Source organism: Leptosomus discolor, chromosome 6 (genome assembly GCF_034619465.1).
Source record: "Leptosomus discolor isolate bLepDis1 chromosome 6, bLepDis1.hap2, whole genome shotgun sequence".
Classification (NCBI taxonomy): domain Eukaryota; kingdom Metazoa; phylum Chordata; class Aves; order Leptosomiformes; family Leptosomidae; genus Leptosomus; species Leptosomus discolor.
The window spans coordinates 17,259,954-17,285,998 of record NC_141396.1 but is presented as its reverse complement, the minus strand read 5'-3'; the positions used below and the strand labels follow the sequence as shown (position 1 = coordinate 17,285,998).

Sequence of the window (26,045 nt, the reverse complement as noted above, 5' to 3'; positions counted from 1 at the left end):
AGAAAATTCCATGTGTCCCTATACTAATCAGTCTTCCAGTATTAATAACTCATTTACTTAAATTTTTCCTTTTCCTTCCCATGAACCAGTTGCAACCATACAGGTGTCTACAGTTTCATATATTATCCTTATTTTGTGGCTTTATACTTGAAATATTTACAAAAATATTTACAAACTGAAGCTTGTTACAGATAGATACACAAATGTAAACATTAAGTAAATGCAAACAATCCTTACGGGAATGAAAGACCTTGCTAATCTAAAACAACCCACCCTCCCTAACCATGCTCTCCCATGCCCCCCTAAACTGCTTAAAAGGCACGAGGCTGCATTCAACAGGAAGATTAATCATCTCCAAGAGAAGATGTGAGCAAATAATTGACATTCTGCCGGCAAACAGTAAGAAGCTATCAGGGAATTCACCGTGACAAAGGAAAAGGGCTCAGAGCACGACAGGGAGGATCTCGAGAGCCTGTGATACACACCATAGTCATACTCTTAGCTCTTTTCTGTAAGATTACCACCATGGGGTTGGTGCATACAGCAGACAGTACTTTTCCAGTCAACTTCAGGAAGAGAAGATGAGTTGTAGGTCAGCATTATTATTTTCATGTCAGTGCTCTTTATTTTGGAATACTACCCTTACCCTGGTTTATTGATAAGATGTCACAAATCTTGAGGGTTTTAGAATACTTAAGGGTCAGTACTTAAAAGAAGAAAGGAGGTTTCAACTCACTATAACACAACAAATATTGTCATACTTTTAAACAGCAAGAGGTATCTTAATGATTTTAAATCAAAGTACTCACCACTTTTTTAGCATCTATATTTTGTGACTCACTTGATTTCTGCTTTCCAAGGTTTCTCATGTAACTACGAACTTCTGAATCAAAACATTCAGCTCCATAAAATGCACTGCTCCAACCAGGACTACAGCCACGAAAGTCAGTTAGATGAGGAGACACAAGGTAGCTGTTTCCAGCTACCTTTATCATTGTCTCTTCCTCTGGCTCTATATTTTCTTCTGCAAAGCCTGGACCAATACAACAGCCATTGCTTTGTAAACATTGTCGCTCTTTCTCTGTGGGGACAGTATTCTGCAGTCTCAATTCTTTTTTACTATTATCCAAAGGTGACTCAAAATCCACTTCAGCTAATGATGTATTTATCATACGCTCAGCCTTCACATCAAAGGTTGCTTCCCCTTCTCCTAAAGAGGGTGTATGGGGGGGAAAGAAATCAGTCATGTGCTGCAACGCATGCTTTGTTGAACTTAAGCACTACACATACAAAACGCAGTTATGAGACTACCTGTGTGCTGTAACTGCGGTGTCAGATGCTCATTTTGGCTCTACGCTTTCTTTTTCTCAACTACACATTGTAAAATGATAAAGGTTACAGACATTTCAGAACTATTAAGCAATAGGTTAAGTAATACAGTTCTGAAAATTACAAAATATTTTCTGTGCACATGCAACAAATGTTTAAACAAAGCACTGTACAGAAACTTTAAAACAAAGGTTAAATATGTCAGACCTGAGCACACGTTAGTTAAAAGGACTAGCTCTTGAGGTTTTCTCCATCCTTAAGTCTTGAAGCTTTTATTCCATACATAGAGGTCAAGAATACTTGATACAGACAAAGAGGACATAGATGTTAAACTTTCTACTCCTACAGGACTCACTCCCTTGAGCTATCATGGGACTTTGCAGTTATGACGGCTACTACCAACCTTAAGGGACTGAGATGACAGTCAAAGTTGGTATGATGCTGACAAGAGATTTTATGCCTGCCAGAAGTCTCCCTTTTCACTTCAGCAACCCTCCAGGGCTTAGATATGCCACCATGGCGTTAAACAGACCTACATTACTGGTGCAAAGAAATCACATACCCCATGGGAAATTTGGCTCCACACTGAGTCAAAATGGAAAATTATAACACAGAATGCCAGTAGTCAAGTGCAAACTTACAAGTTTATGCTTTGCCATAAAAGTTAATATAGGAGTATAAGCTGTTCTGTAAAAAACACACAGTTTAACTTTGCTCAAAACAGAGAAGTAACCAAGTTTAAATGCTGAAACTTGGCAGAACTATCCTGAAAAAAAAGGAAATACTGGTACAATAGCAACCAAACATAAACTGTTCATGAATACACCAAGCCTAGAAAGGTTAATGGTTTTGTTATAATGGGATTTACCAGTCTCAGCTCAGTTTTGAGTTTAGTTACTGAAAGATGGAGTATTTTGTAAACCTTCAATCACAAAGTATGCCAAGAAAAATGCAAAACCCACACTGAAGTACAAACAGTCACTAATATAACCTCAATGACTGCCCTGAAATGATGTCCTGTAACCAAGTTTGTGATTAAAAGGCAAAACTATCTTGATGAACAAATCATTTGACCCACTGTACATTTTGCTATCTATCTTTAAAAAGGCACTTCAGCAGATAGAACAGGGAAGCAGAGGAACTCTCAGGAGAAATGTGAAGACTATTCTATTTTACCTGTTCACGAAACCCTTTTGATGAATAGTTAAAAAGGCCCATTTAAATGCAAAACCAACTCAATTTCTAGATTTCTATACAATTCCCTTCCCCAGAATTTGTAAATAATTTTATTGAAAATACCATTTTTTGTTTTAATACATTTTGTTTATTTACTGCCTGGTTTTAAGTTTAATTCCTTCACTGAAAGTGTGGTCAAACATTGGAACAGGCTGCCCAGGGAAGTGGTGGAGTTACCATCCCTGGAGGTGTTTAAAAATCATGTAGATGTGGCACTTTGGACATGATTTAGTGGGCATGGTGGTGTTGGGTTGACGGTTGGACTTGATGATCTTAGAGGTCTTTTCCAACCTTATGATTCTATGATTTCTGATTAGTGAACAAATTAGGACCAGATCTGTCACACAGCCATCAACTTCTTCAGTAACACCTAAGGAGTCGTAAGCATTTTCTAAAGCTCTCCTCTCTGCCTAGCTAAGCTTGCTATGTTGTGTGGAGCTGACTTAGTACGACTGTCCCCCTTCACTCTCCCTACCTTAAAGCATGTCACTAGAACATCTACTGGATGAACACAAGAAAACCATACGTAGCAGTTCAGATTTTGGGAGTTTTTCAACAAACACATCTGTGTAAATGAAAGTAAATGAAACAGCCATCCCACTCAATGACATCTAGTCACATGCAAGCTTCATATGAAAGACAACAGATCCCCAAGGCATTGTTCAGATTCATTGATAATGTTGATAAGTGCTAAGGTGAGTGTTTTCCTGAAGCCACACTCAAAGTACTAATCTCTCAAAACTTGTGTCATTGATAGATTCCTAGCACACACACATGTATCTAAGAACATGAAGTCCCTTCTCACCCTCTGTCTGCTCCCTGCTTGACAAAAAGATATCAGATTTCTTCAGATCTTGGAATACATTGCCACACTTTGAATCACTTGCCTCAGTTACACTGGAAATACAAGAAGATTAGGTAAAATTAGTGTTTCATATACTTTTATATTTACATCTGTAAAATGAGATCTTACAAATTATTCTACTATATATGTGAAGGACTTAATAGCATTTCTCTACCTCCTGATGTTCATGTTCAGCTTCAGTAGTTGTTTTACAAGAAAAGAAATGTTCAAATGGACCTTCAAGCACAAGTTAAGTAAGACACAGAGATTTTCCCTGACAGCATTTGGCAAAATTCCAACAGAAGTATCAGAACACATACAAACAGAGGGCATAACTCCAGGTATAACTTAGACTGCCAATTACTGTAATGGGTTTTTCACTCGGGATTCAACCTCCAACTCTAAGTCATGCCTAATAAGAACAATCATAATTTTAAATCAAAGAAGGTAACAATTGAAAACTGCTATATTCTTTGTCTAAAGAATGCTAAGCAAGCAGTGTGTCAGAGATATTCTGAGGCAGTTCTCACATGTGATCTAAAAGCTAGACCTGTATTTTTACACTGGATAATAAATGACGATTTCCTTTTCACTCCCACATTCAAAAATTTTACTTTGTAACAAAAGTTCATATAGAGGATGACCTCTTCATATATTTCAGTACTTCAGCTGCAACAGCTCAAGTTTCTCCTACCACAACATTAAACTCTGGGGAATTAAGAGGCTAAACTCCAACCAGTTTTCAGTGGCTCCTTAAACATCCCAACCCAAATGGGAAACAGTCCAGCATGTCAGGGTCTGATATACAGAGGTCATAGCCTATTCTTTCTGAAACTTGATGTAGGGATTATACATCTCTTAGCACCGAAGTTTTTCAAGACCGTATCAACAAGGCTTCTTTGTCAAAACTTCCATTTTGTAGTTCCAGACCACAACAGACAAAAACCCCATATATAACTTCCAGATATAAATTGATGACTGTTTACAATAGCCTTCAATACATAGCTTTCATAAGCTTGCTACATTTGGAGGCTGCAACAAAACAACAATGGATTTTACTATTTTTCAGGTAGATGTGTCATTGAAGATGTAATAGTAAAAATGAGAAATTAAGCTGGTGTTTTCTCACTTAACAGGCTACTTGCAAAAGACTGCCAGGAACAACACTGATTCAAACTAAACCAGTTAAGTAAAACATTTCTAGCAAAGCTAAATTAATTTCCTTGTTCTTAGGTGCAACTAGAACAAAAGGATGTATAAAGAACTAAACTCACACAGAACAAGCAAACTGAACAGTAAGAAAAATATATTTCACTTCTGATTAAAGAGCCTCTTTCTAACAGACTATGAAGTTCCCCATCAATGTTTGAAAATAATACTGATCAGAATTAGGTTTCCATTATTCAACTATCCTAAGATGGAGTTACAGACAAGCTTAGTAGAAAATATTTTTTGCTAAGCCATTAAGCGCTATTTACTATGAGGAAAGCCATGAAGAATAGACTGGGAAATTAACAGTTCGCAGGAAACAAGTACGGACACCTGAAGAGAAGCAGCATATCCTTTCCTCCTTCTAGGAGTAGCAAGAAAAGCATTAAATTGAATTGAAAAAAGGAAAGAGTTGAAAAAAACCTACCATAAATGTGAAGGTCTTTCTCCATTTACTACCTGATAGAGATTCTCCAGTAATTTTTCATCCCAGTAGAGATCACAAAACTTCTCACAAATTTTATCAGAGAACATACCAAACTTAACTTCCTTTAAGTTTAAAATGAAGTTACCTTGTTTAAAAAGATGACAGAGACAGAAACAAAAGAGGAAAAACATTAGTAACAATATTCTTACACAGCAATGCCAATATACAGAAGAAAATGAACGTACCCATATCAAAAACTTCAACTCCATTCTCTAGATAGCCATCAAATGCAAACTCCTCTTGTATAAGGTGAATCACTTCCTGTAGTAAAGCATCACTTGTTCTGTTCCGCTGGGGCAGGACTTCAACATCAGAGAGACAAGAGTCGTCTTGATTCATTGAGGTACATAATGTGTGTTCTTGCTCAGTGAAAGTATTGTCTACACTGGTTGCACACTCAATTTCTTGGCCAGTGGTTTGAATAACTGTGTTACTTTTATCAAACTTTTTCTGTGTATTAGTAGCCTCACAGTTTTGCACTTTGCAAAGCGAGGCATCATTTCCTGTTTGTGTGCTTATTTTACAACTTGCAATAGTACTGGAAAGTAGCACTGGCAAACTATGAGAGCAATCATAAGCAATTCTTGAACGAAGAGGTTTATTTGGTATTTGCTCTGATACAGCTAAATGTACTGGTACAAGTGTCAAAACTCTTTTCTCTGAGTCCTGTTTGAGAATGATGTTATTTATATGAAGAAAATTAGGAGATGTAGGACAAGCTAAGGAGCTAGAAGGAACTTCAGATAAAGTGCTCTTTCCCTGTAGAGTATGTGAGGAATCAGATGGCAATGGTGACGTAATTATAGAAGTAAATGCATTGCCTGACTTTCGCTTTTCTGAAAATATCTGGGATGAGTGGCCTGGAACTTGTAAACCACACTCAGGTATTTCAGGTGCAGTTTCAACAACATCTGTGTCCTCAGTACCAAGGCTTTCAGAGTCCTTTAAACATCTTGATTTACTGTGGTCCATGTGTTTTTCTTTTTTTGTCTCTTTCTTGAATTGCTCAGAAACCAGTGTGTGAACCTTTCTGAAAGGGAACAAAGAATTATTTTTTTTGAGGACAATTCCAGTAGATTTAACAATGAAGTCTCAAGTTTAACAACTTCTGCTTTAGGATATACTAACTTTGTTATATTTGCATTTTGTTGCAGAATGATAGGCTTAAAGTGAGTTGCAGGAGAAGTGAATGCAACAGGTAATGTAGCTTTCTCACAATTTAGAGAAATCTGGCATGGTACTGGTCCTTTAACTGCTACAAGTTTACTTTCACTGGTAATAGGCACAAATCCTAAAAACAAAAACACAGTCAGAAAGATGAACAATGTGTAAAATATAACTGCAAGGTAAATAACAATCAGTTTAGACAGGAAAAAAAAATTGCGTACCTGACTGAGAAAATCTCACATGGGGAACTGATCCAGAGAATACTAAACCAAAGTAAACATGTCAGAGTCTTACCGCTTACCTAGGCTTGACTCTGAAGGGTCCATTTCATGTGTCTCATTTTTAAATTCAAAAGCAGCACGACCTTCCTCAACAGCCTAACAATAAAAATTGAAGTCCAAACAGAATTTATTAGCATTTTCTTTCTTTAAATTCTGCTTAGCACATTACTTCAAAAAACCCCAACGCCCACATAAACCTAGAATGTTGTAAAGCTACAACCTAGTCATGCCAAGGTAGAGAATTAAAACAAATTGCATACAAAACTCTATGGACTGGTAGAACTGTTTGCAAATCTCGATAACCTGTTTCAAATCAGAACTTTCAGGCAATTGAAGTTTTGAACAAAGTGAGTTCCATGGATTCACTGAACACTAGGTGCATTATATAGACATATTTGAAACAAAGAGAACACAACAATTACATATTAATGCCTTCTGTTCTGATAAGAGGGGTGGTAAATGAAAGAGATTATGAAATTAAGTCACTGGTTCTTTACCCATACAGATTGGGGAATCAGGGCACCAAAACCCAGGGAGTGACCACTCTAACAGCAAGAAAAAAGCAATACTTAAAGACTACTTAAAAACAAATTAAGAAAAAAAAAAAAGAAAAGAGAAAAAATTAACTATACTTGCAGGGGACAAAATCTTACCAGAATACAATTTACACAATTAATTGAAAAAATGTAGAGAATTAAACAAGTTGGCAGTTGGCACACTTACCTTAACGACAGATTTATTCAACCATGCCAAAATACTTTTGCTGCTTATGCCTTGTTCAAGTAAATAATGATTGCATGTCTAAAAAAAAAAATTTCAGTCAGTAAATAAGCTTTCAATCAAGTGAGGTACTCTTGGACAGGGACAAAGTCAATATAAATACTAACTTAGAATTAATCTAAGTTTAGGGAGTCTTCTGAACCTATTCCAAGTACCTTATGGACAATTCCAATATAAATTAAAAACACACCCCTCTGTACCCCTAAGGAGATAACTTTGAAAACAAACCCTAATGAGACTAGTTACAATTTAATTAGGTATCAGTATATTACCAAAAAAAAATTAATATTTTGATATTCAAATCACTAGAATGATACTTTAGACACAACTAGATTTCACATAAAATTGCTTAAATCTTGTAACCTTAATTGCATCAGCTAGAGAAGGTCTTTCTTCAGGGTTTTTTCTTGCCATATCCAGAAGTAGTTTTTTAAATTTTCTTGGCAATGCCAGTTTGTGACTTGCAGGAACACTGTATTTTGCAGCCATCCACAGAACTGCAGCAACTCCATAAATGCAGACCTATTGGTACAACATGAGACAGGAAAATGTAGACAGACCCAAAAACACTTCCACTTCAAAACCAATTCCAGCAAATTATCCAAAAATTCCCTTCATTCCCCGCAAAAACACATGACTAGAGCTTCCGAAGTACAGATCGCATTTGGCTTTTGAAGATGCTGATGAAAATCCCAGCCTGTTTCAAAAACTAGCTGTTACGTGTGCAGAGCCAATAAGAGTAGTGAATTTTCTACTGTTGGAGCAACAGACATAATTGGTCTTATCCTTTGTCTAGGAAAATTACTCAGGAAAAAGGAATTCTTCAGAATGGTTCTAAACCCACCTTTCTCATGTAACAACTTAGATTGCTGCAAGCTTTAGAGATCTACCATAAAACCTGGCCAGCTGCAATTTACTTAAAAAAGGTGATGATAATTCAGCAAGTAAATGGCACACAGTAATTACAAGCTAGGCAGTACGAGTCATATTTTACAGAGAAGATTACACTTATCAGAAGAACGAGGTATTGTGTATTTATTTTAGCAATTACTGTGCTACCTGCAGCTAGACCGACTGAAATTGCCATGATGAAGGACCTTGAAGAGTACTTGATCTTCACAAGCTTCCTTGTTTTATTTGAAGAATTATTTTCAGGCTGAGCTAGATTTAGTCTACTTAATACTTAGTTTACATATGTTAGTACTACAAATGCAATTTTGACAAAGTTAAAGCACCATGCTTCTTCACATTGCCTCTGAAAGATACTAAAAAGGCTCAAGGGGCAGAAACTTAAGCACAGTACTAAATGTGGTCCTATCAAACAACGTTGTTTAGCAGTCCTTTGAGCAAAGTGAACAGCAATCAACACAATGTAACAAGGAAGTTCACTGTAAAGAAAACAACCTGAGAGCCATTTGAACTGTTGAACAAAAGGTACTAATAGGTACAAAAATATTTGAAATAGGAGAAAGCAGCTCCAGCAAAACAAAACAAGTTTTCTCCCCTTAGGCTCAGAATTCCAACAGGTCAATGGGACCACGCTTTGAACCTAAATTTATTTATTTAGGAAAAACTTGCCATTCCATCCAGCATATCCTTCAAAAACATTCCTTTTGCTGAGGTAGTATAGCTGTTGTGACTGGCATGACAGTCTTGATTCCAACACCATAATTCTAACTAAATGTCCATAACAACCAAAAAGTTATACATATAACTAGGAAAAAGTAAAAAAAAAAAAAACACCACACAAAAAAAACCAGGTCAGGTTATTCTATAGATAATGTAGAAGAAAAAAAAAGGAAGATTATTTCATATTTTCTAAAGAAAAAAATAAAGCATAAAGACTTTAAGATTACCGATTTCTACTGTCTGATGAAACTGCTGTATTATATTTCAGGATTAGTTTAAACTTCTGAAGCCTCTGAAAAACCCACACATTGGATCAAAGCAGTTTAAGAACAAAAAGCAACTTTAAAGAGGGCATATATATATATATATATAAACATTTTCCAGTTACACATAATTTTACAGAAAGCCAAACTCTGTCTTTAGTAGATTTTTAATGACTTTTTTTTTCTGATTTATGACTGCTATGTCTAAGTTCAAACAACTCAATGGGCACAAGGTACATACTAGTTAATCTCTTTTTTCTTGTTACATAATAGAAAGCTACGGCGAACTCTGTTTTCCTGACTCTTAAGATCACTGTGGTGCAATTTGCAATTCAGATGCAGTTGCAGTGGAGACAAGTACTCACCTGCTATCATCTTTGGTCTGAGAGCTCCTTATGGCTTACATCTATAGCAAAAAGCTCTAGAAAAACTGTATTGGTAACAGACATAATTCATAATGTTTCCATAGTAAAAATATGCTGATAGGTGTATTTTTATCCAATCTTCCAAATGAGATTAATGGTTGGGCTTTAGTCTAGACAGTCTGAAGTACTGATCTTAGTGTGACCTCCAGAATGTGAAAACATGACTTCAAAGTCTGTCTCACTGCTAACTGAAACTTACTGCTACTGAAAATAATTAAGCCTTACAGAAAACCATTGAATAACAGATTTTTGTTCAATTTTGGAAGGCAAAATTATTTTTCAGAAACAACTAATTTTATGGAAGATCAATACACAAAAAAACCCCACAGATAACCAAGAAATATTGGGAGAAGTGAGAAATATTATCAGAATCTTAGAAGAGTTCAGCTTTCTTCTTCAAGCAGCACAACTGTCTTTTGATGAAATGCATAGCAACCTACCACATTACCTTCTCAGTATCCACATCCTCTTCTTCAATTTCAGGAGCTAAATAGAATATATCACAAGATTCTAAATGAGAAAAGAAACCAGAAACAAAAGGTAAGATATTTGCTTTCTTATCCACTCTTCTCCCAAAGAAATAAAAGCAGAGCAGGCAACAATGTATTAGTTTACCTTCAGCTTTTGGAGCAGCAAAGAGGATACTTCCATGGCAGTCAATCAGCACAGAGTCCAAACATAAGACCACTGCGAAATAAGCCACAAAAGAGCAAGGTGTAATAAATATCTGTTCTTGTAACTATTTGACACTAATAAAAATAAATTAAATTTTAAAAATAATTTTCAATGTCAGCAATTACCCTATGATAAATGATGCTTTAAATAACACTTATGCTAGAATAGACACCACCCAATAGAGACAGTAGATGCGTAATCACCCAAAGCAATTCCTACAGAACAAAGACAAGAAAGCAAAACAAAATGGGATCACAATAAAAGGGCTTACGATACCAGAAGTTTATTCTCTTTATACCCAGCATTGAAAAGGATGGCCAAGAAAGGAACGAAACAAAACAAAAAGTAAGACAGCTAGATGTACTCTAGTCTTCTCACAAGGTACCAATAAAAGATGGTCAATTTATCTTAAGCATTTAATCTCTCCTCCCTTCCCTCCTCCAACCCCACCAAAACAGACGGTCATTATCTGGAGACAGCTGAGGCTAGATCCAGAAGTCCTCTAGGTGGGACAGGATACAGAGTCCAGTTTTACACAAGTTGTTATAATCACTCACACTCTCCCACTGAAGAAGTGTTATGCAGACTGGTATTTACAAGGCCCTGAAATTTTCCATAGTTAGGAAAGAAATAACTGACTTCTAAAACTATTTTAAATGATCTGAGGTCTTCAGGAACTTAATATTAAGGTCATAAGATCACATTATATAAATTCAATGATGACAAACTCGTGGTAAGATTGTGTCTATCTGTTTGATATCTTCAAACCACATTGTAATTTAACATGTTTCAACATACGAAGCCAGCTGGCTAGCAATGTAGTCCTGCCTTTGTAGACTACCATCAAATATGCTGTTTTCTTATTAAGAACAGAGTACTAGGAGGATAGATTCTTACATTAAACTAAATAAGAGGTTAAAACATTAAATTTATTAATCATTAAATAAAATACTAAAGAGGTCTAAGAAAGAAAAATAAAGTAAGAAAAAGGAAATCATCCTTTTGCTTTTGTAGTTACCTGTACAAAACACATCTAAAGCAATTAAACTGTTTGCTATGCTTAATGTAAATAAAGGCTTGCATACTACCTTCAATAATATTTAAGCTGGATGGACTATGTGTCTTGAAAAGCAAAACTTTCCCAAATAGGGACATTTACTAGTTATTTCTGCAAACACAGCTCCCCTGAGAACTCTTCACGCTCACTATCATTGCTTCTCAAGAGTCAATGCCTCCAGCCCTGAATCTGCAACACAGTTCACGTAAAGCAGATCTCAATAAATTCAGTACATGGGGAATTCTCACCTGGGTTCCCTAAAGGCAACATGTAAGCAACATCCTCTAATAAGAGGAGAGGAAATAAAGTATCAACGGAGGGTACAAACAACTTCTGTAGCAGGATTGAATTAAAAAAAAAAACATGAAGAGGCTAGCTTTGGGGTATGAATCATCAACCCAGATGATTCCTGCTTAGGATAATGAAAAAAGTGTAGACAGGGAAAAATTTGGAGGAAAAGGTTGTCCGAGTAATAAATAATCCAGTTTGTTCCACATTTCATATATTTAACTATGACTCGTCAGCTACCAATCTTACTCTACCAGTGTTAAGACAAAGGATACTTTAACAAACACTTTATGTGATATCAGCTTCACCTTTAGTAAGTTAACATTATTCAAAAGGAATGCTGAGAGAACTTCATGTGTGTGTGTGTGGGGGGGTACTGGAGCATACCGCCACTGTAAGTCATTCCACGATGCACAATTACTCTCAGAACACGATGAGAATCCTCTGGCAGAAATACTCTAAATCTGAAAACAATATTCAACTTCAAGGCAGCTTTATTTGTCAAATATGGAATTTTAAGTAAGGTGCTTTCCATTTAGTGGCTTGTATCATTATGTTCACTTTTACAGGCTACATAAGGTTCAGATTGCAACTCAGTCTTTAGTATTTCGAAGACTTAGGCATTTTGGGTGCATGTAAGTATGGTAACAGAGGCTGGTTGGGCATATTAAATTACAATCTGAGCCATTACGTGCAGTTAGTTGAAACCTTCACAAACATTAGGAACATGCCATGAGGCTGAAATAATCCTTCTGTTGTAAGGTATATCAAATACTTAGCTTTAAGCATAATATTGCTTAAAGTGCTCAGAAATATCAATTTATGGCCATTTTCCTTTTTAACAGTTTTCCATCATAAAAGACAAAATAGCTGAAGCTGAAAACAGAGGAGATGCAGTAAGTTGTCTGTACCTTACTATCCAATTGTTTATATTGAGTCACAGACTTCAAACTCACCCCTGTCCAAACCTTCAAAAAGGAAGATTTTTAAATCAAGAAAAAGGAAAGGCAGGATGGTGGAGGTGGGAACCTCCACTCTGTTTATCAGAACAGCTACAGATTTATTACTAGTATAAGCTAAACTAACACTCAGGATGCCTATGAAGTTTAGGATGGTCTTCTCCCAAGTCACATACAATCTACTCCAATTCTGTCAAAGGACAGTTCCCCATTCCTCTCTCAGAAGTTGACTTCTGATAATTCTTCTACAAATTGAAGCACAGGGAATGTGGGGAGCAGTTACAACAAGAACCTGAGTGCTTTAAATTGACAAAGCCCTGTATTGTCAAAAAACCATCAGGAATCATTTGTCACAGAGAAATCCTGGCAAGAGAGGAAATATTATGTTTACATATATATAAAACTTATTTCCTCCTGCTTTCAAGATACACATCCCAAGTGCTTTTCTTAAAAGTCACAGTACAGTTTCTCCATCCCTAATATGTCTAAACACAAAGTCTGGTTCACTGCTTGAAGTCATAAAGATTTGTTTCCCCCACAAAAGCCATCAAAACTCAGAATAAAGAGAAAAGATGACATTCTTCTATATGTGGAAGAAAAATCCAAGTTGAGTAAAAATTTTAAGCCACAATTTAAGAGAATGAAGTTAGAAATACTGCCCATTATTTTTTCTGTACACAAAATGAATTATTTTGCATCAGCAGAATAAAGAAAACATTAATACAGTGAAAATAACTAAGCAAATTATTTTAAGATAATTAAGACTATACCTGGATAATCTATGCAAGTTTGCAGAGTACATAAACACTCGTGACATAATGCCCAGAGTTCATAGTCTTTCAGAGGTTTACCGTACCAGGATAACAGGAGTTTTAGAGAGATCCACTGAAATAAAGAGTAAGGATGCAGGAAGTTATTAAAAATTATCACAAACCAAAAAATGTTTACTGATGCAATGAAAAAGTAAATCCTAATATAGAATGCACTCACCTGAAAAGCATTAAGAAAAGGTATTTACTGCACTTGCCAGTAATGAACTAAGAATACTTCTTATTGAAAAAGCATTGCAGTTAGCTAGCTGCATAGATGAAGCAGTAGTTTCTTAAGCAAGATTTCAGCAAGAATAGAAGTGTTTCAGTAAAAGTGAGCTGTTTGGAAGCTATTTCTTATCATGCTAAAGGAAAGACCCTTTTAGAATGTCAAAGATGACACAAAATTATAGGAACACCACCTAGACTTAAAAACATAAAAATCCAAATCATCACCACCAACAAAAAATTCCCACATTTATATCCTGATTTACCCTGACAGTTGCATTACAGGTCTTACCTTAAAGTTTTCATCAACATTTCTCTGTGAAAGATGTTAACAATATTGACAGAATTAATGACAGGTTTATTTGAAGTTCAAGCCCTTTGTTCTATTTTTATTCAGTGGCTGCTCAACTTGTAGTAACAGCATTTGTTTTTCTGGCTAATACCTAGCATAATACCTTAACGTGACAAAGATCCGGCTCCATGGAAACTTACTGTTCTTCAGAGGATCCATGTTTTACATTTTGCAATTTTTTTTTTTTTTGGGGGGTGGGGGGTGGTGAATGTAAGAACTTGACATGAATAGTACTGCACAGACACTTTTCCTGATCAAGCTGTGCTAAAAGACGAGCTTATCACTACTAATGCCTCTTGACATCAGCTGGACTTTACAACATCCATTCATCTACCAAAGGAACAGTAAAATATTCACTGCAGTCAAAACCCTGTTACAGCAGACCCATCCAACTATTTTAAAAACCAGCACAGCGCATTTCCTGTTGCATATGCAGCCCTAGGATAGTTAACTATCTCTAAATGTCAACTTTAGGCCACGTTGGGGAAAAGAACTACTAGAAGCAATTAAAGATAAACTCTGGGAAAAAAAAAAACAAAACAAAACTGGAGCACAGAAGACAGAAACAAAAATTAAAACCTTTGAACTGTTCTGTTGTTTTTACAGACACCTTGATATCCCAATCGATGTTCACAAGATGTAAACAGACTTAGAGTCTCTCTCACACACAATGGTAGTACATCATTATGTTTGACAAATCAGTCTCTGCACTGTGATTTACTACAGTCAATTTTTCATGTTTCTGGCTATGAAACACCCTTCAGTAAGGCACTGCTTGGATTTTATTATAAAATAAGTAATGAACCGACTATTGCATTAACTTTCATCAAGATCAAACACAGAGCTTCCCTGCGATCTACGGGGAAGAGGAAAATAACCACATTAATTTCTGTAGCTGAAACTTTGTTGATAATTTAATTACCAGATCTTCTCAAGGAACGTAACACTTCAGGTTCATATTGTTTAAATATTCCTTGAAGGTGAACCACATAAACTATGATTTTTTTTTTTTTTAAACAAGACGTGCCAGCAAACACACCTTTTGATTTACTTAAAATCTTATATATTCTGCCTACCTCCATCACACATAAAAAAGCATTTGGTGCTTTTATTCTCCTATTCTCTGTTGTGGCACACCACAAAAATTAGAACTTCATCACAGACAGATTTGAAGCCAGGTAATAAGGTTAAGCTTCATTCTCAGATTTTGCTATCACCAGCATCCTGAAATGCAAGATTTTTTCATCAATATGTTCCTTCATTACATCTAGAAAAGTAAAAAAAAAAAAACAAAACCACCCAACCCCAACCCCCCTTTTTCTGATTAAAAAAAAAAAATCAATTACACAGCAGGAAGGAAAAGGACAGATAGTCACAAGAATGAATTCAGTCTAGAGAACATTCAAGATAGAACTTCATACTGTTGACTGATTACTATCCCTGATCAGTGCTGCAATCCCCCCTCCACAGCATCCTGGTTCTCATGTGCCTCAAATTCTTTGCTCACAGACACTTTACACTGAAAGAAGCAGCCAAATCTTCAAATTCACCCTGCACAGCTGACACGAGCAGAGAGAAATCACAAGAAATTCCACAGAACAGCTACAACATTAAGAAGGTTTTGGGATTTCAGAATATTTTTGTAGCAAGCACACACCACTGCCACATGTTTCTCTAAGAGAATCACTCCTCTTAAAGTTTATGTCTCTAGAGGCTCTAAAAGCTGCACAGAAAGATGGACTTCCTCTATCATATATAAAAATCATCTCTCACTTCAGGAGAAGATGATGAATGGCTAGCAAGTGGAAGAAGAATCTCTCACTAAACTGGAGACTGAAGTTAGTTGTACAGCAGAAAGCTGAAAGGTATTTTTCATCACTTCTGGGCTATCCAAGCTCTCTAGAGGAATAAAGAAATGACAGAAAGAAATTTGAGTATAGCAGGAAAGTAGGAATAAAGACTAAGAGCAGCAGCAAAAGTTTATGATAAGAAAGAAGAAAATGTCAAGGACAGATAACAAAATAGAGGATGAAGAGGCACCTCTGTTTCAGAAGAAAAAAGGATGTAGGAAAAGCAAATCTTAGCAGAAGTGAGAATCACTGCCACCCACAGGATGGCCAAATTAACTTGAGTCAGGAAAAAAAGATGCAGTCTGGTTACAGCCTGGTGAACTTCGTTTAAATGTATACCCTCATCGTTTCTCCATGGTAAAGATTAAACTTCAAATATTAGTATTGCTAGCTAGTATTCGTATGCTAGTTGTTCTCCTGTGATACTAATGACTAACTGCATTGCCATTGTCTCTTATAATTCAAGTCTCTCTCCACCTTGACCACATCAAAGATTATTTTTATTCCTAAAAAAAATACCAGAGAAGGTAGTTCTAGTGTCCTAATTATTCCAAATGCTCACCTTCCTACACCAGAAAGAGTGAGTTCTGGAAGACTTCATCTGAAGACTGAGGGTTCAGACCTGCCAGGGACTTGTCCTACCAACACCTTGTAAAAGTTACCAGATAGAGTCAAGGTACCTAAGACATGTTTCATCACACATTTACATCTGTGATGAAAAACAAATACAGTCCGGTTAAAACAGTTTCCAAAGGAAAAAAATAACACAACCTAAGGTTATGAGGCAATTTTTATTTCAGCCTCAAACCTTAAATAAAGATATTTAACCCAATGCACCTCGTACCTCATCTTTAAGTAATTTATTTGCATTCTGCTGAACCTGTTTGTTTTGGTAAACGGTTAAGTGTAATTATTTAGGCATATGTCTCAGGTTCGGTTGTTTTGTTTTCTAACATGCAAGTCTCTGATTCATGGCTATTACTATTCCCTACAACTTTAAAAGTAGTCCACTCAATCACCAAGAAAGAAAATAAAATATCTGAAGTGCTGGAAAACAGACAACTAAAATTTTTTAGTCAAACTGCCAGTAGCATGCATACATTTCTTAACTATATTCAGACATTTTAGCAGAGCAAGCTCAAGACAACTGTTCAGAATCCACAAGGCCTCAAGTCCACTTAATTTAAATATTAAAGTTATTTTAATACTGTTAAAACATTTATTATCACCAGTGAAATTGTACCAAAGAGTAAACAAAATTATAATCCAGTGCCTCTACCTGAAATTTTTTCATGTTCTAAACCAGTCTTTTTCATAACAAATTATACAACCCAGTTTTTAAAATAAGGAAGCTTTTTTCACAGCACAAATTTTGACACAAAATATGAAAAAGCCATACGAATGATTATTGCCTATAGCTACATACTGGTGACATTTTGTTTTATGCCAAAACCCCTGCATTTTAAATCTCACTTGTTGAAAAAGTGATTTTTTTTTCAGTGCTGCAAAGATCATTTAACATATCTTTTATTTCATTGTTGGTACCTGAACCGTAAAACAAAACTTTCAGTAAAGCTAAAGACTACACCAACATACTGTATTTTATGAACATAACACTGGCATATTTTAAACAGCCAAAGCAAGCAAGATTTTCATTATTCTTTCCTTAATAAGTACTATTCTGGGAATTAACAACTTTTCTTTCCCTCAAGTGTTACTTCCCCAGTGTTCAAGTGTCATTCTCTAGCTACACGGCTTTTCATTTCTCTCATGCTTGACGGGTATGAATGACCAACAGAAAACAAATGTCTGTATGTCAGGTTCCCACTAACCCTTCCCATGTAAAGGCCATAGCATTTGAATCAGAGAAACATTTAAAAGCATTAGAGATGAGACACACCTGATTGGAATGAAATTGGTTAGAGAAATAAAAGATCCTCACTCAAACTTGAAGTGAAAAATATTTATTTACGGCATGCAAAACTATAAAAATTACTAGGAAAACCCTCACAAGATACATTGCAGTAGCCAGACAAAAGCAAGCAAGTATTTTTAGTAATGCTTACTAGCAGTGAAGCACACAACGTTAAGAAGCAGTGTTGGAGTATTAGAAAAATATTGTCCACTGGAGAAGTATTGACAGGCAAGAAAAACTGTCTGTTCTCCAGAGTAGACAAGGTTGATCTTCAACCGGATGGGACTGCTATTGCACTTTCTTTAAAGAACAAGCAATATTTAGAGATGTTAGAGATAGTATTCTAAAAGCCCTATTTGCTGCAATCACACTTATCTGTTATAGAAAACTAGTGAAAGAGCAGCACTGTAAATAATCTGAGGTGTTTTCTATTAGCCAGGAAGGTAGAAATCACATTAGTTGAGGCTTCACACTTTTTGTGCCTTTGCAGTAAATGAACAAACTCTTAGGTTCAAGTTTTAGCTTCTCAAACAAATCAAAAAACCCAAGCATTTTTAGGTATTTGGTGAAATTCTGGAACAGAGAAATGAAAGGGAACTTGAAAGAGAGACATCAGTTGTAAATTTTTCACATAAGGGATAGCACATTATGGCTTTATTTTTGCAATTGTCAGGAGGAAAGACAGAGACAAAAACTATGTTTCAGAAGCCTTAGGAATAAAACTTGCTTTCCAAAAGAAGAAAAAGCCAAAAACATACCCCCCTGCTTTCTCTAACATAATAGTGCCATACAGTTCAATGACTACTGAAAATGAATGATTCTCCTTCAGAAAACCACCAAACAAAGATTACCAGGCTAGAAGCTCAGCATTTCAGGGAACAGCCAGCCATTTCAGATACCTAGGTATTGCTCACAGATACCGATATATTTAAATGCTTTATTCTCCCTACAGCAGTTGAATAACCAAAGACTTTTTTTTAAGTCCAATTTAGGATACCTGTAAAGAGCATAATATTTTTATGTGGCAGAACCTGAACATTTGTTGGAATTGATTACTAAAGAATATAGAGCATGAGTCTATCAAAACCTTTTCTCTACTGAAAACACAGCTATAAAACTCTGGTTTCATAGACAGCAAACATCCTGCTGTCTTCATTTCAGATCGTATGTATTATGACAATGCTTATTAGGGTAACTGGAATAATAGTTACTTTTTCTAATTCACTGTGATTGCCCTGCAAATTCAGTGGGAGCAGGATAACCTCACTTCTACTAAGAGCCTGCTTATTTGGAAAAATGAAATTCTGTTCCAGCTGAAAGAACACTATTTAAATTGATGAAATATTTGAAGAAAAAGAGGATTTCAGAAGAATGGCAGAATAACTTGAAAACATATTTGGTTTACTTTTCTGTGTGCCAATCTCAAGTGCTGCTGCAGGAAAAGAAAACAGGACATTCGTTACAGCTTTTAAATCATGCAAGAATTTTGGGAAACTAAAGCTAAGGAAGATTATTTTCCAGAAAGCGTCTTCATGTACCCAGACTTATACTGTTGGCCTGGTAATCCAGCGAGGAAAGAATATAGGTCTTAAAGTTGTTTTTTTTTCTCCTTAAAGAAGAACCCCCATCACCACACCCAATTTATGTTCTTAAGTCATGGCTACTTACTCACCACACCTCTCTAGTTAACACAGAGGCTTAAGTAAGCCCACTTCTACCTCAAGACAAATGACTTAAGTGATACCTTTATTTCTTGGAATGAAAAAACCACAAAAACCACCCCAAAACAGAAAGCTTCAACACACCAGCTGCAGGGGTTTTATAGCAGTCTGATAGCTTTATCTCAGCCATCTTCTCCATGACAAATAAACATACCAATTCCTAGGTTTATAGTTAAGCATACCCTGCGCCCCCCAACAACTCCATTCAGGAGGGGGAAAAAAAAAAAGAAAAAAAAAGAGAAGAGATTTGCACATAAGATGAAAGACAGTTGTTTCTGTTGCTTGAATGCTAAGACCTATCCAGAGTTCTGTATACTAATAAGCTTTCTCACAAGAAGTCAGTAAGTGAAATTGCTATGATCCTTGCTAGAAACACAAGCACATTTACCAAATGAAGCAGGTTCATGTAAATCCAAAGTAACAAATGACATAGCAAAAGCAGAAGACTTTGGAATGGTTATAAACCTGGCTATTACTTTGCATGCTCTTCTAAATATGTAAGGTTGCATAGTCTAGAGCAGGAAGAAGGGTGGGAAAAAGGAGGCGTCTACAACAAATTGATCTTTTGCCAGAGTCTGAGGAATGCACCTGCAGGATTTAAAAAACTAAAGGCCTCAATATGCATACAATGAGTAACTTCCTCAGAGAGCAAAACCATGCCATGTGGTACTTATCCATATTTACTATCCTCCTGCACTATGAAGTCAATAAGGACGCATGCTATTGAGGGGAGAAGAGACTGAAAGGAAAAAAAAGCGGTTTGAACAGAATCTTCAAAGTTGCATTGATTTTTTTTAGCTATGACGAACTGAAGGCTCTTTACACACTTGACAGTCCTAGGTTACTACTCCAGTGGAGGTGTTTGGGCAAGGTGAAAAGAGGGATGATCGCAGACTGAAAATAACCCTAGGTGCCACTGCATGGGATGGCTGGAAGACTGGCTGTCAGGCAAGGAGAACAAGGCTGAGTTGTCAGTAGGCAAGTAAGGAAAAAACCCAACATCTTCACCTAAGCATAATTTCTGGAAGTGAAATGTGTGAAGTTTGTGCTGCTCATTTTTAACAAGTCACAGCGAGGCTGGAGAAGCATCAACCATCCTGCATGTTTAGCCAGCAGCTCCCCTAATCACAGGGATTGTTTACATCTCTTCGAGCGTGGCACAAGAGAACCATCTAGTCAGAGACCAAACTTGTCCACCCTGAGAATAAGTAATTTGAGCAGAGAAGAGACCATACTACAACTATCAACAAATTCTAGTAGACTAATTATCAGCTCTCCGTCTTCTTATCTGGCTATTTATAAAGATTAAATGCTTGAGACAACATATCCATCATACTGTGCACATATTTGAACTCCATCATGAAATATACATAACAAACATATAGGCGGTTTTTAAGAACACAGAACAGATACAGCTTATGTACAATTTCCAAAGACTTAAATGTACATGTAAACAAAAAAAAGTGGAGTCTTTTCACCTCCTGAAGCAGATGAACTATTGCCATTGATTTCAATGAGTCAGGTTTACAGTCAGGAACTTTGCAATTTTCATAAGCACCTGGGAGACTCAATGCAAGGTAGTGAACTTTATGCATTGACAGTAACGTAGAGTTAAAAATCTACATACGCTTTGGTAATGTTCTCTTACAAATGTAACCATCTATTAAGTATGCGGCTCTAACACACTAGCGAGTATACTCCATTTATAAAAAAATAAATTTAAATGAAAGTTGATTTTGCAATAGCATAAATTTCACTGTAGCACTTTACTTTTAAAGACGAAAAAGGATCACCATGATTCCAATATTAACTCTTAAAGTATGCAGACTAGCAAAATTAAATTTTCCAGGATGCTAAAGGGGACAAGGGGGAAGAAATTGCACAGTATTTAAGTCATTTCATCTCCACATAAGTGACTACAGCAACTATATAACGAAGACTTTATTTTTACTACCTGCTCATTACTTTTGATTTCTGACCCTCTGCCTCCACAAAGATTATCTTCATTATTGTTTGCGCTCATTGCACCGCTGCTTAATTCTGAAGACCTAATTAGGTTTGCTCCATATCTGTTCCCACTGGGTTTTGTCGTTAACACCGAAGCCATGTTGTTAAAATGTGGTAAAGAATTTTCATTTGACCCTTGAAAAGTTTCAGAAGAGTCTTCCAATGCCATATAATTGTCTAGCATTTTTGCTCCACCAATTGATCGATTTGGGCCTTCTAGCACACCAGCTGTATTTGGCATTTCAGAGGTAGCATCAGAACAGTCATCTTCGTGATCAGATGAAGCAAAACCTATCTTTTTACCATTAATAAGTGACATATGTTCTTCTAGATTCATGCCAGACACCTGTGTGCATACACATGGAGCTCCTACATGAAGATCATTGACCTGGTGATTCTTTGGTTCTATTTTTGGTGGACTACTAATAGCAAATGAATTAAGATTTCCCTTTGAAAAAGTAACCTCATTATTATTGTCTAGAGGTAGTGACTCTTGTGCTAGCAAGTGATTTTTCCTAGCTAGTGGTCCACTGTTGGCTACAGAAGTAAAAAAGTTATTTGAATCTGCAGGTTCAAGTGGTAGCTTTGGAAAGGTTTTAATTTTTCTCAAAGAACCTTTCTTAAAAATGCCATCTCTCTCCAGGTCAATAACACATGATTTTATATCCAAAGCAAAACTGTCAGTATACACTGCATGTTTGTCCTCTTCTTTGCTCTTTTTAGCTGGAGTTGCAAGTTGAGAATGTTGAGTTTTCTCATTATCCAGATCAATTTGCATTTCCTTTAAACCACTTTCTCTGCCAGTCACCATAGTAACTACAGAAGAGTCCTTATGACAGGTAGCTGTCACGTCTTCCACTGCAGACGAATCACTTGCTATGCTGTTTTTCTCATTTGAATATAATTTAGATCCCAAACTTCTCTGACACATTCTTCCCTTCCACATGTTATCACAGACATCTAGATGCAAAAACAGATGCTTATATTAAATGCACATTTAAACCTTCTAGTCTTCCCTTGTAAATCTTATTAACTATTTCTGGACAAGTCACTTAATCATAAAGCACACACTAAATACATGAATTATGTTCATTAAGAATTGTATATGTCCTCTGCTCACCACCCCCAATCCACAAATATTTAATAACAACTTTGATATCTAGAAAGGAACCTATAACAGGAACCTATAACAGGAAAGTACACAAACATAGTATTTTAACAATCATTAGATTTGTCAAGCAATCTAAAGTTCTAGACTAAATACATTTTAAGGTTACCTTGAGAAGCACCAAATGATTCAATTGAAAGAACCCTTCTTCCAACAGCAGACAGGCTTCGACAAATATTACTTGATGAAGCAATCTTCAGTTTTTCTTCACATAATGATAAAATGCTCTAGAGAAAAATCAGTGTTAAATACTTATTTAATAATGCATGAATTTGTGAATTTTGACTAAAGTGAATCATGTTAACTCACTGAATTTATATGATGCTACATTGGAAGACATTCTTGCACTGTTCATTATACTGGGTGTTTCTATTATGTAGCTGAATTAATATCTCATTTTTACCATGGGCTATCATGAAATTATTTAATACGGTTCAAGTCCTAGCCTATAGTTACAACACTAATAACCGATAAAAATTAATAATCTTAAATGTTATCCTTTATGAATAACATACTGAAAACACAAAAACTTAGTGTGTGCGTTGTCTTTTAAACAGCCAGTGATTCACTTGAATTGAGTGACACAGGACGACAAATAGTTTTATTACCAGAATTACATTAAAAGTAAATCCTGAAGCTTTTAAAAACTGCAAAATACAGGCATCTAGAAAGCACTATTCCCAATTATAGAAAGTAATCATTATTAGATCACAAGAAGAAACAGTATTACATATCTTTAACCTGTAGCCTGAGCATCATTTGATGGCAGTAGCACCGGTCTTGCACACAATTAACTACAGACTTTCATACATTTAAAAACCTGTCACTTTGGGCAGGAAGTAGAAGAGAGCTGCCTTTCCACATGCATCCCACCGTTTACTCACTAACTGTTCCTAGACGAACATTGATGAGACCACATACAGCTCTGAGAAGCTGCTCTTACTTCCCCATTAACCTGCTTAGCTGCTCTTCTGCTGTTATGAGTAGAAGCAAGAAATTGGCTCTGTTGATTCACGTATCAGATTGAGGAAGGCCAGGAAAAAGTTAAGACAGGTATCCAGCTGTGCTGAAGCCTAGTGAAATGCCTAGAAAAGACTATTGGTCTTCCCTCCATATAGCTCCCCCCACTCCTTTCCACCCAAGAAAGGGCCCAGTGGAAAAACAAAAAAACCCAAACAAACAAAAAAAGAGAACAGAGAGTCACAAAGCAGCCTTCATGTATTACCTCAGACCAGATCTGACCCACTGTGTTTCTGGGCTGATGTAAGTAGTCAGCAATAGCTTTCAGGGCCTACAGACCAATTGGAGATGACAGGGAGTGCTATACAATCCCTTTCTTGACTATGTTCAAATGTAAATGAATAGAAATATGAGAGGTGATCAAGAAGGCTCTATGTCAGGAATGGTCTACCGTCTGGGCAGTCCTCAAGCCAATATTATTTGCTTTATAAAAATGAATCTATTAATTCTTCAGTTGTAGCACTCTTTCTGTAAAGTATTGATTATAGGTGCTGTACTGTCTAGAATACACACTAGGGAAGCTCAGGGAAGAAAAAAAAAAAACAGAAAAGTAAACATCACTATTCTGAAGTAGAAGAACTGAATCTGAGAAAAATCACATTTGGACAATTGCTAGTCTGAAAGCCTGCAAAAACAATGCATTAAAGTTAAACTTTCACACAGTAATGTCATATAATGCTCTGCTAAGTAACCAATATTTAGAATGTAAAGTCTTTGAAAACATCACCTTTAAAAATCTCATATATCTTCAACTTCTTTCTAAAAACTAAAGATAAAATAAGAGGCTAAAATGAATACAATACAAAAACAATTAAGATACTACTAAACATCCATATATTTACAGAAAAACTAGTCCGTAGTAATACCTTGAACATGTCAAGGAACAGAGGCTTCCCTGGTGTGGCTCTCTCCATCCCCTTCTTAAATGCAATTCAAACGCCAGTTGAGACACCACACAAATTTCACAACATAATGCCTGTGCTCTTACTTCTAATGACACTCTCTCTCTGTAAACTAAATATTAAATGGGAAGAAACAGGTAATGATAAAGTTTAGATCCAGAAGTGTATTCACCCAGCCTTTTACAGAAAAAAAATCACCGTAAAACATCTACATTGTTTTTCAGGTTGTATCTCCACTAGAGTAGGAAGAAAGAATTTCTACTGAGTCTAGGAAAACTTCAGCTTTCTTGCAAAAATCTGAGCATATGACATATAAAGACCATCTCTCTATTAATGAGGACACATACAGAAATATTTGTCACCTTTTTAAACAGAAAATTATATAGGGCTGTTTTACCTCAATATCTGGCCTATTTTCAGGACTCTCTTCTTGCATTTGTTCCAGCAGAGTATGCAGATCTTGTCCAAATTCTGATTCTGTCTCAGGTTCTACTATATATTCTATTGCTGCTTTCAATGTTGCACCCAAAGAATAGACGTGTGCCTGCATGAAGTTTAAAAAAAGGCATTAAATACGCCACCAATTCTCTCCTTCCAAAAAGCCTCCAACATCACAAGGGATGTAGCTTACAGTGTTTTCATGTTTAACTTACAAGGTAACAGTTTACTGGAAAGGTAGTTTAATTTGAACAGGAAGGACAAAACAGGCTTCCGTCCTGCTTTGGGGGATACAGTTATTGCAAACAAAAATAAATAACCCTGTGGGGTCCAGCTAGAACCTTTTTTCTTCCTCATCAATAATCAGTATTACACTTGTTCATTGGCTACAGTTAAATATAAAATTCATCCCCCTGTGTCTGTGCAAGCAATGTTTAAGTTAGAAGCATACTGGGAGATGGAAGTGGCATTCCTCTTGGCAGGGGAAAAGATAAATTAGTTTGGCAAAAAGCTTTATACATAGCAGTATTTTATAAGTGCTATCAAGCATAAAAAAAGTGAGCAGAAACAATACAGCATAATATCCTTTGTCTTTGTAGACAATTAAGAATTTTAAGAAATACTCCATGTTTGCCACCTCTGCTTCTCTTAGAGCCCACAACCTTGTGATGAGCCCCAATAAAAACGGAGATGAGCCAACAGCTTTCTTGGACCTAGTGTTAATGCATTAGATTTGCCATACAAAACAGCTACCTCTTAATCCATGATGGCTTGCATTATTTTTATGCTCCATTCAGAGAACACAATTCAGTAAAATTTATAAGCAAGATTTTAAGTGCAAGTTTGTGTGTAAACATTTCAATGGTGTTGCAATACAGCCAGGAATTCAAGTGTACTGAACACTGCCCTCCCAGATTTATAAAGACATACATAAAGAAAAGAATGACTAAATTTGTAAATGAAATCTGGTTGTACTAATCATAGAATCATTTTGGTTGGAAAAGAC

At 36.1% G+C, this 26,045-nt stretch overlaps 1 protein-coding gene across 2 annotated transcripts in view; it reads right to left on the bottom strand.

Moving 5' to 3' along the window:
- The window catches only part of KNDC1 (kinase non-catalytic C-lobe domain containing 1), a 65,100-nt gene that overhangs the window by 15,195 nt on the left and 23,860 nt on the right, over window positions 1-26,045 (bottom strand). For both annotated transcript variants that reach the window (XM_086466751.1, XM_086466749.1), the window contains exons 4-17: window positions 24,999-25,145; window positions 22,789-22,906; window positions 21,459-22,471; window positions 13,400-13,514; window positions 10,266-10,337; window positions 10,099-10,160; window positions 7,697-7,855; window positions 7,277-7,354; window positions 6,574-6,649; window positions 6,234-6,396; window positions 5,291-6,135; window positions 5,046-5,190; window positions 3,371-3,462; window positions 810-1,210 (exon numbers count right to left, since the gene is read on the bottom strand). In XM_086466751.1, coding sequence (XP_086322877.1) covers window positions 810-1,210; window positions 3,371-3,462; window positions 5,046-5,190; window positions 5,291-6,135; window positions 6,234-6,396; window positions 6,574-6,649; window positions 7,277-7,354; window positions 7,697-7,855; window positions 10,099-10,160; window positions 10,266-10,337; window positions 13,400-13,514; window positions 21,459-22,471; window positions 22,789-22,906; window positions 24,999-25,145 — 3,486 coding nt within the window. The remainder of the gene's footprint in view (window positions 1-809; window positions 1,211-3,370; window positions 3,463-5,045; window positions 5,191-5,290; window positions 6,136-6,233; window positions 6,397-6,573; window positions 6,650-7,276; window positions 7,355-7,696; window positions 7,856-10,098; window positions 10,161-10,265; window positions 10,338-13,399; window positions 13,515-21,458; window positions 22,472-22,788; window positions 22,907-24,998; window positions 25,146-26,045) is intronic.